General features: G+C 46.1%; 1 protein-coding gene across 2 annotated transcripts in view; it reads left to right on the forward strand.

Annotated features, from left to right (window-relative positions):
- Positions 1 to 12,735, forward strand: part of P2RX5 (purinergic receptor P2X 5) — a 55,807-nt gene that overhangs the window by 7,916 nt on the left and 35,156 nt on the right. The window contains exons 2-3 of one of the 2 annotated variants that reach the window (XM_077836528.1): positions 1,355 to 1,465; positions 7,227 to 7,460. The exons of the other annotated variant lie outside the window; for it this stretch is intronic. Coding sequence (XP_077692654.1) covers positions 7,326 to 7,460 — 135 coding nt within the window. The 5' untranslated portion in view covers positions 1,355 to 1,465; positions 7,227 to 7,325. The remainder of the gene's footprint in view (positions 1 to 1,354; positions 1,466 to 7,226; positions 7,461 to 12,735) is intronic. 2 annotated transcript variants of the gene reach the window in all.

Consider the following 12,735-nt stretch of genomic DNA (forward strand, 5'->3'; position numbering starts at 1 on the left):
GTGGGGAATACAGCCAATTAGGATGAGCAGCTGTTTCATCTTAGATGGGCTGCATTCACGTTCCCTCTTAATCATCTATTTGAATCTAAATCCCAACATTTTTATAATGTATATATGTATATATGTATATATATGTTTATAATTTATAATGTCAGGTGGGAAATTGGCCACTTGATACAGTTATATTTAATAGGCACATTTGTCCTCCACGTACATCAATGTAATTCAGGAGAAACCCCAGGGAAATCAGCGGGCTTGCGTCGGTGTACATGAGAAGAGAATTCATGTTTCAGGAGAGGCTGTTAAAGTAGTGAGATAAATCTGAGCCGCGTATAACTGTAGTGCATTGAGAGAAGCAAGAGGTCGTATCACAGGGACTATCAGAAATATAGCTCTGCTCGTGCTCTGATGCCTAGTGTGAAGAAAGACAAGGGGCAGATACAGTGGTACTGGAGCATCATTTCAATACACAAAGTAACCTCTGTCACTCAACTGTATTGTCTCTATTTTTCAGTGTTTCTTTTTAGTTAGCAAATACTTGAGCCTTTTCCTCCCATTGGTGGAAACCTTTACCAATGAGCTCAGCTCAATAGAATCTCCTTTCTTGCCAGCATCAAAGCAAGAGGAGTTTGAGGTATTTACTCCATCCGGAAAATATGGCCACATCTGTATTTGGAAAAAAGGTGTATTTTTAACAAGTTAACGAGGCTCCTTGCTTGGCTTCAGCTAATGTATTAAAGCTACAACTGCCTTGTCTTCACCAGGATTTCAATGTGTTAGTTAACATGTTTTAAAGTTGCACCTTTTCCCCTCAGTGGAGACAAAAACTATATTATAGGGGGTTGTCATTAGGGGACACTGAGACAATCGCTTCACCCAGAGACTTCTTAAGGAGTCTGAATGAGTTTAACTAGAAGTAGAATGATACAAAATTAGCATTACGCACATTAAGTGGATTAAAATTGGCTAATTGAAAGGACTCAGATTGGAAATGGGAATCTTCATCAAGCAGGTGTTATTCTAGTTGAGGCCCATGAGAACTGGTTCTTGGCCCTGCACTGCTTAACATTTTTTGTCAGTGGCCTTGAAGAAACCATAAAATGATAAACATAAAACTGAGAAAGTTTACAGATGACCCAGAGATTGAGGAAGCAGTAAATAAAGAAGAGGACAGGTCATGGATACAGAGTGATCTACATCGCTTAGTAAGCAGGGCACAAGCAAATATTATGAGTTTAAGATGGCCAAATGTAAAGTGTCCCTTCTGGCGTTATAATCTGTGAACTCACTCCCCTAGTTAAGACAAAGCAGTTATACTGGAGCATTTGTTAAACCACCCTTGATTCTATTCTAGATTACTGTCATCTTGCTGAAAACGCAAGTAGTCAATTCCTTGCCTGTTGTCATAGGAAGCTCTGTTGGTGGATTTTTGCTGTTGGCTTTCATTATTTTCATCCTTTTTAAGGTAAATATATTTGTTGACATAATTACAAGCACATGTCATTCTTGTTGATTAAGATCCCAGCAGTCCAGCGACTATCCTGTCCTCAGTGAGAGTTCACATTCAGCTGTGGATATTCTGATATGTTTTACTGAGGGAGGGAATGCAGGACCATTGGGGTTCTCCCTTACAGTTTTTTCAGCAGGGTAATTAATTAATGTGAATTAATAAATTTTTAAAGTTTCCCTGAGTTATGAAATAATTTGTTTTAAAAAACAAACAAATCCTGAAGGATCCCAAAGTCTTTCTCAAGGCCTTACTGTCCTGGCCAGATTACAACTCAGGAAAATGTATACAGCCTCTTAAAATTTCCTCCACAGTTTCAGTTGGAGACAGTATTCATTTTTATTTTCTCTTAAACTGCTAAACAGCTGCCACGTTCCACTCCAGAAGTGGCTTCATTTTAGTAGAGTGTGGGTATGTGGAGGCGGGAGGAGAAAATCATGGGAGGGGGTGATTCCGTAGCTACATGCCAATACCTTTTGAAGGGTTTAAGGATGTAAGGTGCTATAGAACTGTAAGAAATTATAATTGGGACAAATTCTGAGTTCCTTATTCATCTTTTGCTCAGTTCCTTATTCAGCTTTTGCTCAGTCCTTAAACTTCCTCTGACTTATTGCGACTTTAACTGAATAGGGGGAACTCAGAATTTAGCTCATTGTTATAATGTATATACACAAACATAAAGGACACAATACATGTTTTTAATGCTCTTCTTGATGTCTTTCAAAAGACTTTTGAAGAGACTTTTTGTGGCTTTTTCAAAAGAAACTATAAAAATATGACGGTGGACATGATTCCTGAGGATCAGAATGAGTAGAGCAGGATTCTGTACAGGAATTGTACACTCTTCCTGAGAGCTCCAATATCAAAGACCAGCCGGAAGCAAAGCAAATCAGTCTGTGAGCTGGGATGGATCTTGAGACTGCCATGGTTTGCTCCTGGCTTAATTTAGGGACCTTGCACAACCCAGTCACCTGCTTATGCAGCTAGCTTGGATTTGCTGACTGTTTGTCAAAATTGGATTTTCCTAAATTAACAAACTACAGAATCCTCATTTCAAATTTTGCCTAAATGTAAATGTAAATATGGAGAAAATTTAGTTTGGATTATGTGTAATTTATGCCTTGTTATCACATTCTTTGTTGTTTTGATGCCGAGTTGGTTTTAAATGGACTTTAAGAGCATGCAACCGCAAACTAGTTTGAAAATAGAAATGGTTGAATGGAGGCTTCACTCTGGTCATTGTGAGTGAAGTTAGCAAAGCACCTCAGATGCATGCATTCTTGTACTTGTTTGATTTAACACAGCAGGGCAGTCTCGTTGCTCTCAGCCATTATTCAGTTAGTGGGATACGTGGATTCTTGCTGATTGGAATCATAAGTGTGTCCAGAGGTGACCATGTAAACAAGCAGAATGGTATAGGAGAAAGACTCTCCTCCCCACACCCAGAACAAAGAAGGTTCTTGTTTGGCCTAGTAACCCAAAATGCTTTTGTGTTTTCCATTGGGATCTCCAGACTCTTGTGAGAACAAAGGGTTAAATAATCAGATTCATGCCTTTCAGTTCTGGGTTAATTGTTTTCAAATTCTGATTAGGTCACAAGTGAAAATGTGTTTGCTAGGTTTCATACTAGGTCCCGATGGACTATTTCCGCATCAGAAATCACTGCACCATGATGGCATGATTAGCAATGCCTGCTCAGAAGAGTACAAGAACTGGAATGGTAGCAGTGTTGCAGGTCTTGAGTCACTGGCAAATCTGGAGTTGAACAGAGCAGGATTGTTGCAGGTCAGGATTGTGCTTTATTGCATAGCAATGTGGAGTCCCAAGACTGGAACAGCAGGGGGTGTTGCAGGTCAGAGGTAACTGCATTTACAGAGCAGTGTGCGTGGGAAGTTTGCTTAACAACTGCCTGTCCCGTGGTTGGCTCTAGTCAGCACCTTCAGTCCTTGTGTTTTCTGAGCATGAAAATGACCATTGACCTAAAACATTTTTTTGAAAGCAAAAATATCTTTAAATATTTCCACATCTGGCTGTAGCTGTCCCTACCTATGTAGTTTGCTGTTTTATTTCTGTCACATTTACTTCACCTAAAACCACTGAAACTTGAGTGTGTGTTCACTTGAAATGAACAGAATTAACCTAGATGTTCATTCCAACAAGAGGAAAGCAGATTGGCCAACCACCTGCTCATGTCTTAGCCAATACACACCATTTCATGGGTAGCTAACAGCTTCTACGTAGCCTGTGCTGGTGTTTTTTAATGTCTCGGTGTAGCAGTCAATATGTACTGTTTCATGGGAAACTAACAGCTGCCGTGTGGCCTGCACTGGAGTGTCTTTAATATCCTGATGTAGCAATTGGTCGGATGGCAGATGGCTGTGATGTGGTGGTAGTGCAGCATGACAAGTACCTGAGTTTAAGTGCAATGTTGGGTCTCCTCAGTCTACGCAGGTCCGAGAAGGTAACAAGATACTCTGCAAAAGCACGTCCTAATGGACAACTCACAAAACCACAGTGGTAATGGTTGTTGAGTAGACAGCACGTCTGTTCCCTCCAAGGTAGAGCTTAAGCAGCAGTTTTGAATCTGTGGTCCCAGGATATAGAGGAGCTTCAGAAACCTGCCAGGCCTTTGGTTAGTGCCAGAGTTGGCAATCCAAGAAACTCATTTGTGGATGGTTTGGAGGGAGGGACAGACTACCTCTTAAAATCCCCATAGAACATCAGATCAGAAAAAGGACAGACTGTTTCTTTCTCTTTGGGTTCTAGCTGTGTGTCACAGTTCAGGACAAGCTCTCCCTCTCCCTTTCTGTCCAAGTGCCTCCCCCTTGAGGTCTCAGGCTCATGCCTTTACCTCCCTGGGATGGAATCCTGTGAGTCTCCCACACTTAAATCAGGGTACTAGGTTACAACCCCACTGTGTACAATCCATGCTTACTCAGCATGCCCAGCTGGACAGAGTACCTGCAGTTCTTCCCTTCAGGGGTTATGACCAGTAGTGAATAAATGACCCAAACAGCCTTCTAAAGCAAAGTATTATTTAATCTGAACAGTAAGAACACAGCATAACAGGAGAAAAGAATTAAAACAACAAAAGGCCTACACACACATCTATTTTATCAGGAGTCATTCCGTCTTCTACATAGGGAACCTGGTAGGTCTGTCCTCCTAGACATCTCCAACCTCTCCTGGACTCCCTTTTAGTGAACTGAATTCTTGAGAGCCTTTGTGTCTTTAAACCCTAGTGAGTCTTTTGTTCTCCCCCCTTTCCTCACAGGACTGAGACATTGCTGGAGAAACCTGTTTAGCAAGCCTACAGAGGGATCTAGCCAGTTCATCACAGCACTGTTCTTCAAATGTTTGCAAAAAGAAAAGGAGTACTTGTGGCACCTTAGAGACTAACCAATTTATTTGAGCATGAGCTTTCGTGAGCTACAGCTCACTTCATCAGATACATACCTGATGAAGTGAGCTGTAGCTCACGAAAGCTCATGCTCAAATAAATTGGTTAGTCTCTAAGGTGCCACAAGTACTCCTTTTCTTTTTGCGAATACAGACTAACACGGCTGTTACTCTGAAACCTTCAAATGTTTGTCCCTCTTTTCTGGGAACATTTCTTGACAAACACGATAGTGAATTATCACAATTTATTAATGCAGTACCCAACTTTACAGTACTAAGACAAACTCACAGCACATACAGTATTTATAGATTTATTGCAGACAAATCCAAAACCATCATACTGTACGAGGCATGTGTGTGGTCCAGCTGAGTCACCTTTAATAAAGCTCCTGAGAGACGCTGTCAATTGATGGATGTGAACACTACCTATGAAACAGAAAAGAATAATTCTCAGCCGTCTGATTTTTGGTTGACATCATAGGGAGTTGAGGGTATGCATTACCTCACAGGATCAGGCCATTAGATTGTATGACCTTTGGGGTAGGCACCTGTTATCTGTTTGGCACTGAGCCACAGCTTTATAGTGCTGTGTGCTCTATAGCACTACATAAATTATTAATAATAAAAGCGACATTATTTACTGCATCAGTATTTCCAGTGAAAATTGACCAGCAGAGGATTATTCATTTTGGTTCACAGGAAGGAATCACATCCATAAAACAATAGCATCTCTTAGCATAATTATATGTGACTCAGCTGGCCACATGCACATTTCTAGAGATCATTCAAACAGATGGTAACCAGAGAGGGAAATGGCTTCCTCCACCAAGGAGAGCTCACAAAACGATTAACCTTGTCATTTTCTGGGGGAGATAATGGCTTAACATTGTCACTAATTACAGTCAAAATAGATGTATGCGCCATTGAAAAATATGTACCGGGAATACTGCAAATAGCTCTCCGGGGAGGATATTGTGGTGGATGGGAAAGAGCTAATCTGTTCCTCCCCGTTCAGTTTCCTAGAATGGTCTGTTAGTCAGCCCACAGGAGGCACTTCTTTACCGTGTCTGTTACCTTCAAAGACTTGAATAGACTAGAGGCACAAGGTTGGTCCCATGTTGCACTGGCACCAAACTATGTTCACTTCTTCCATACAAAGTACCTCTGTGGATGAAAACTGAAGGTGCTCAGCGTGTTGTAAGTTTGGTCACTAGTGGCAAAAGTGCAGCCAACCAGAACAAGAAAAGATCAAACACAGGGTCTGAACATGATCTCACTTACACTGGAGTAAATCTAGGGTAACTACGGTAGTTATACCAGTGGGAGGCTAGCGTCAGGAACCCTGGAGCAGTGGAAAGATCTCTGTGTGTATATAAAGTCTGCTGCAGTTTCCACGGTATGCATCCGATGAAGTGAGCTGTAGCTCACGAAAGCTCATGCTCAAATAAATTGGTTAGTCTCTAAGGTGCCACAAGTACTCCTTTTCTTTTTGCGAATACAGACTAACAGGGCTGTTACTCTGAAACCTGGAGCAGTGGGTATTGTAGTGAATGTTAATTCTGGTTGACTTATTTGTGTGGCTTCCAGGTGTCATGCCCTTGAGCAGGGACCTGATCACTGAGAAGAGAGGAGATGCTGTGAGAACCTATAGTGTAGATGAGCCTATTTGTTCGCAAGTCTAAAGATTTATTAACATAGCCATTCTGCTTAACTGCATTTCTGTGACCATCACCACAAGCTGTTCATATAGGCCGCAGCAGAGGGAGTTAATGGCTAATCTAGCCTGCTCCCCACACTGGAGCAGGTGGAAAGGGTTGAGTTAACGAGGCTTCCTAAGTGGGGACTCAGGCAAGAGAAAACAGTTTAAGTGAGGGAATCAACTAACTTAGGTTCTTGAGCAAAAGTGGCTCTGTAGCTGAGCTTGGAAAGCCTGTGCTTTTGTTTATCCTGAATGACCTTATTTCTCTCTTGGTATAAAATCTCCTGTTTATTTTTAAAATCTGTTTAACTGTGGCTTCCTCACAATAAAAACCTGCAAGAGAGCTCTGTTTGTGCATGACTTTACTGCTGGCTCACACTGGCCCAACCTTGGGGATATGCTGGGCTTGTGCAGAGCAGATGAGCTGTGCTGTGACAACCTGTGGTGCTTCAGGGTAACTGAAATGAAGACTGTAGGAGAGGTACTATCCACACTAGTACTTGGAGTGGGGGAATCATAATGGGCTGCCTTGTTTTGAGGTTTCTTAAAACATTTTTTTTAGCCAAGAATCAGATTGACTCATTTTGGGAGACGGGAGTCTGTTCTCTGCTTTCTCTCCAGCAATCGGCAAACCTCGCAGCGTCTGGAAGTTCAGTTCGGACGTGCATCTATTAATATTTGACTGTGAAGGGACTGAAAGAAGCCACCAGTTCTTCCAGCATGGTCTCCTCCTTTTTTCCAGCTTTCCCTAAATCACTCAGCACCTTGTTACACTCTCCATTTCTCACAGAAGAGATTGCTGCTGTGCAGTGCCAAAGAACCCTGAGGGGGGTATCTACAGTAAGATCATATTTGGTAAGTCTGGAGTAAAAAAAACCAACCCTGATATATGCCTCTTGGCTGCTCATCACATGAAAGAAGGTTATTTATAGAAGGACATGCTAGGAATAGGAAATGAGGAGTTTGTGGTGCAAGTTGGGGTCATTTGGTCAAGGGGTTTCTCAGATACAGTCTCCTCTTTTCCCAATAAGCAGATGATGATGATGATAATCTAAGTGCCCTAAAACTTACATGTGTAGGGAGATTGTCTTGAAAACTGGTATGCTGCAAGAGGGGCTGGGGCAGAGTTTGACCCTGAATGTGAGTTCATCTGCGCTTAAACCTCTAAAAACCAGGAAATACATAGTTAAGGTGCATTCCGCCCTCACAACTCAACCTTAATTCTGCCTTCTTTGAGCAACACACCAATAAGACACATACTAGCCCTCTACCCTTACAGATGTGATAGCATTCTTCAGGAACAGAGCACAGGAACACTAGGACAAAGTAACACCTCTTTGCTAAGGCAAATCTTGAGATTAAGTCAGGCACAGCAATCGATAGTTAATTGCACCTGGCCTACACTCAGACACAGAACTTACTCAGCACAAACCACCCCAGACTTGCCCTGAGGATTCCTCTGAAACATTGCCTTCACGCACCTCTTGCTAAGCCCTGGAGACCACTGTCTTGTATCCCAGCCTGATTGTCTTCTTGCCATGGGGATTGTCAGCACTCCTGTGCACCTCCGCTGACACAATATGGAATATGGTGTTGAAATGAGGCATACTTACACCACTCTGCATATCACAATGACAGCTCTTCCAACTTGCTCCAACTGATCCCAATACAGCTACGTGGCATGGAATGCAGATAAATGCTGGAATTCAAATTTGTGGAGTGGAACACAACACAAAGAAGGGCATGTTCTTATGGTCCTTCCTCATGTCTGCTTATTAATGGCACCACCCTTTCTGAGTCATTCCCAGTGGCTATTGCTAGCTCAAGGGGTCAGTGTTAAGGTGGCATTGCAAGGGTGGTATTTACCTTAATGTTGTATTTCCCTGCTTTTCAGAGGTTTTAAGGGTATCCGCTCCCGAAGTTCTGGAAGGGCACAAGGCAGCAATGGCAACCCTGAGTCTGTTAGCAACGTTTTTGGACAGTTAGTAGCATCTTCGCTATGGTGTGGCCAGTTGTCAACTTTAGAGATGATCCAAAGCCCATTGAAGTCAGTGGAAAAGCTCTCATTAATGGGCTTCATTGGGCCTGGAATCAAGCCTTTGCTGGGGAGGAGAATAGTAATTTTCTACTAGTGCTGTACCTAAATGTTGCCGACTCCAAGGGTCGGGAGAGGAATTCTTCAGAGTCATTCAAGGGGTTGTAACTACGAGTAATGGGATAAAACTAAGCAAAGGAGAATCTAGTGGGGGACATAATGGAAAAAGTCCTGAAAGTGAGATCTGCATCACTAGGGAATAGCTTCCCAAGGGAAATAGTGGGTACCAGAATACAGGCCATATTCTGGTCCCAGTCACATCAGTTTATAACATTCAAAAACCAGTTGGAGAACACTTCAGTCTCTTTGGTCACTCCATTACAGACCTAAAAGTTGCAATTCTTCAACAAAAAAAACTTCAGAAACAGACTCCAACGAGAGACTGCTGAATTGGAATTAATTTGCAAATAAAAAGCAATTAACTTAGGCTTGAATAGAGACTGGGAGTGGATGGGTCATTACACAAAGTAAAACTATTTCCCCATGTTTATTCCCCCCCCCCCCCGTCCCCCCTCCGTTCCTCAGACGTTCTTGTCAACTGCTGGCAATGGCCCACCTTGATTATCATTACAAAAGGCTTTTCCCCCCTGCTCTCCTGCTGGTAATAGCTCACCTTAAGTGACCACTCTGGTTACAGTGTGTATGGTAACACCCATTGTTTCATGTTCTCTATGTATATAAATCTCCCCACTGTATTTTCCACTGAATGCATCCGATGAGGTGAGCTGTAGCTCACAAAAGCTTATGCTTAAATAAATTTGTTAGTCTCTAAGGTGCCACAAGTATTCCTTTTCTTTTTGCGAATACAGACTAACATGGCTGCTACTCTGAAACCTTTAAATCTGCAGTAACTCCATTGACCTACTCTATAACTGAGGTTATACAGGCTTTCCAACTGAGGTTAGTCCAGTAGTAATACTGTAAACCAGTCTTCCACTGGGGAAGTGGGTGCATTAGCTCATTCAATCCTTATAGGCCTTGCTCCTCTCTAAGAGCTCTGGTTCTGTGCTCTGGTGTTCTTGCATCTTCACCAGGACTTTGTTTTAGATTGTGTCTCTGGAGTTTTGCTCTATGAATCCCCAACCTTTAACTTCCCTTCTGCATCAAACATACCTTTAGTACAAATGCATCTGTTGTGCTGTGCATTGATTCTGTTCTATCCATCATGTCTCAATATCTTTATTTACCTTGGTGATATTGGTTATGGATGAATGAGGAACAGTATACCTTGATCTTTCTAATGTCTGGTGTTCCTGCAGCATGAATCCTGGCAAACTGTATCTGGCTGGATCTGGAGTTTCCTCCATACAGTAGGAAACAGTCTTTGCTAAATGAATGAAGGACTTATTCTTCGAGTGCTTGTTCACGTCCATTCCACATGCCACATGCACGAGTGTCTGAAACTTTTTCCCTTAGCAGCTCCCGTCGGGCCCGTGGGCCCCCTGAGTGGCGCCACTGCGCCCCACATATATACCCCAGCCGGCCCGACCCCTTCCAGTTCCTTCTTACCATCCGTGGCGGCGTTGGAACAACCTCTCTCTCTCTCTTTCTGGAAGAAGAGCAGTCCCTTAGCCTTTAGAGTACCTGTTAGCAGTTCGTTTACATATCGACTGTGAACACTTAAGTGATTAGGTGCTTGGAAGCCTCCGGCCCCAGGCCGCGGGGCATGCCGCAGGCCCACGGCTTCAAGGCTTGCGCCACATGCCGCAAACCTATGCCAGTTAGTGACCCCCATGTCTCATGTCTACGTTGCCTGGGGGATGGACATCAAAGTGAAAGGTGTAGGATTTGCAAAGTGTTCAAGCCAAGGAGAAGGAAAGAAAGAGACTTTGGCCTAAAACAACCGTTGATGGAGGCCACATTGCAGCCGCCGGGCCCAGAGCACCCGACGCTGGCTCAGGCTTTATCGGTGCGTAGTGCCCCGGAGCCGTCATGAGACCCGGCACTGGCGAAGCACCGTAAACTGTCGGCCCTGGAGCACCAGGCTAGGCCCCAGCACCAATCGTCCTCCCCGGTGCAGCCCCCGGTGCAGCCTAAAGGAAGGCGTGGTCGTTCCCTGCACAGGAGGCTGGTGCCTCCCAAGGCACCGAGCAACCACAACAGCAGGAAGGCCGCGGTACTGGTGCTGATACAGGCGGTCCCAGCGGCACAAGCCCCACCGAGCCCAGACCTAAGTGAGCTCAGTGTGGACAATGGGCTCGAGGGCATAACAGATCAGCCCTCTACGCCTGGCACCTTTGAAGCCGCAAAGGACCTCATCAAGCTGTCGGTGGCGAGCCCCCTCCAGCACCCATGCCTCGGGTGCCGTCGAGGGGTAAGCCGGCAATGGTGTGCCACTCAAGGAGACCATCCTGGCACCGCTCCCGGACTTGGTCCCAGTCGAGCTCCGACTCCGCAGACTCGCACTTGCCAGCGGCCCAGAAGGAGGTTGCGGCACCAGCAGCAGGTCGACACACAGAAGCGCCAGGAAGGGCACACCGCTCTCTGGCACTTCCCAGAGACTGGCACCGGGAGGAGCTGAGACGGCCCTCACCAGAGGTCTCCCGCAGACGGTCCCGGTCCAGGGAATGCCGGCACTGGTCCCAGTCCCAGTCCCGGTCCCGCTCAGCCAGGAGCCGCTCATTCTCCCGCTGGCCAGATCGTTGGCACCGCCATGGCCTTCGCGATCGGCGTCGCTGCAGTCCGGCGCTGGCTCCGGCCGCTATAGCTACCTGCACCGGGGCCCGGACAGCAGGGACCCTTAGGGGAGCTGGCAACGTCAATGGGGGCTGCCAGGCCATTGGCCCTTCTGGACCCCCTGGGCCTATCAGGAGCTCCAAGGCACCCCATCCAGGGGAAGTTACTCGGTGCGGCAGTCCCGGTCCCCGCACCGACGCCAGACGGTGCCGGAGGCAGCAGTATCCAGGCTTCCAGCATCCCCCCAGCTTAGACCGTCCCATGGACTCCCGCCCCAGCCTGAGCCGGGGGCCCCTGCCACGGGAGATGGGGAACAGGAGGACCAACCAGAGGGGATCGAGCAGCAGCTAACCTCCTCGTCTTCCCCCGATGAGGCGGTGGCAGGTACAGAGGTATCCGGCCCTCTGCCAATAGATCATAGAGCCCACCAGGAACTGCTGCGCACAGTTGCCCAAAATTTGGGGTTGCAGGCCGAGGAGACGGTTGAGCAGGAGGACCCCATGGTGGACATTTTGAGCCCCAAAGGGCCATCCAGAATAGCGCTCCCGCTCATTAAGACCGTTCAGTCTATCTATAAGACTATATGGCAGACACCGACCTCCAATGGCTAAAGGAGTGGGGCGTAAATACTTTGCTCCATCTAAGGGCTATGAGTTCCTATTCTGCCACCCGAGTCCATGCTCCCTAGTGGTTTTGGCAGTGAATGAAAAGGAGCGCCATGGGCAGCAGGCCCCGGCCCCTAAGGCCAAGGAGGCGAAACGCCTGGACCTTTTTGGTAGAAAGGTGTACTCATCTGGGGGCCTTCAGTTGAGGATTGCTAACCAGCAGGCCATCCTCAACAGGCACAATTTCAACTCCTGGGAGGCCGTGGGGAAGTTTAAGGACAACCTCCTGCAAGGTTTCCAACAGGAGTTCACGGTCCTGGTGGACGAGGGCAAGGCAGTAGCCAAGACCTCTCTCCAGGCCTCCTTGGATTCGGCAGACGCGGTGGCTAGAACAATTGAGTCAGGGGTGGTCATGAGGTGCTCGGCGTGGCTCCAGGAGTCAGGCCTGCCCCCTGAGGTCCTGAATACACTCCAGGACCTCCCCTTCGAAGGCTCTTCTCGGATTAGACCGATGCGAGGCTGCATAGCCTCAAGGACTCGTGGGCTACGCTCAAGTCGCTGGGTATGCGCACCCCGGTGACCCAGAGGAAGCCTTTTAAGCCACAGCCTCCCCCTCAATGCCAGTACCAGCCTCGTCATAGGCATGAGCCTTACCATAGGCGAGGCAGGGATAACAGGCAACGGCGCAATAACAGTAATGCGCTGGGCCAGAACCAAGGCCAGCACAAACCCCAGCCAGGTAAGCCAGACTTTT

The sequence above is a fragment of the Eretmochelys imbricata genome, chromosome 17, assembly GCF_965152235.1.
Source record: "Eretmochelys imbricata isolate rEreImb1 chromosome 17, rEreImb1.hap1, whole genome shotgun sequence".
Classification (NCBI taxonomy): Eukaryota; Metazoa; Chordata; order Testudines; family Cheloniidae; genus Eretmochelys; species Eretmochelys imbricata.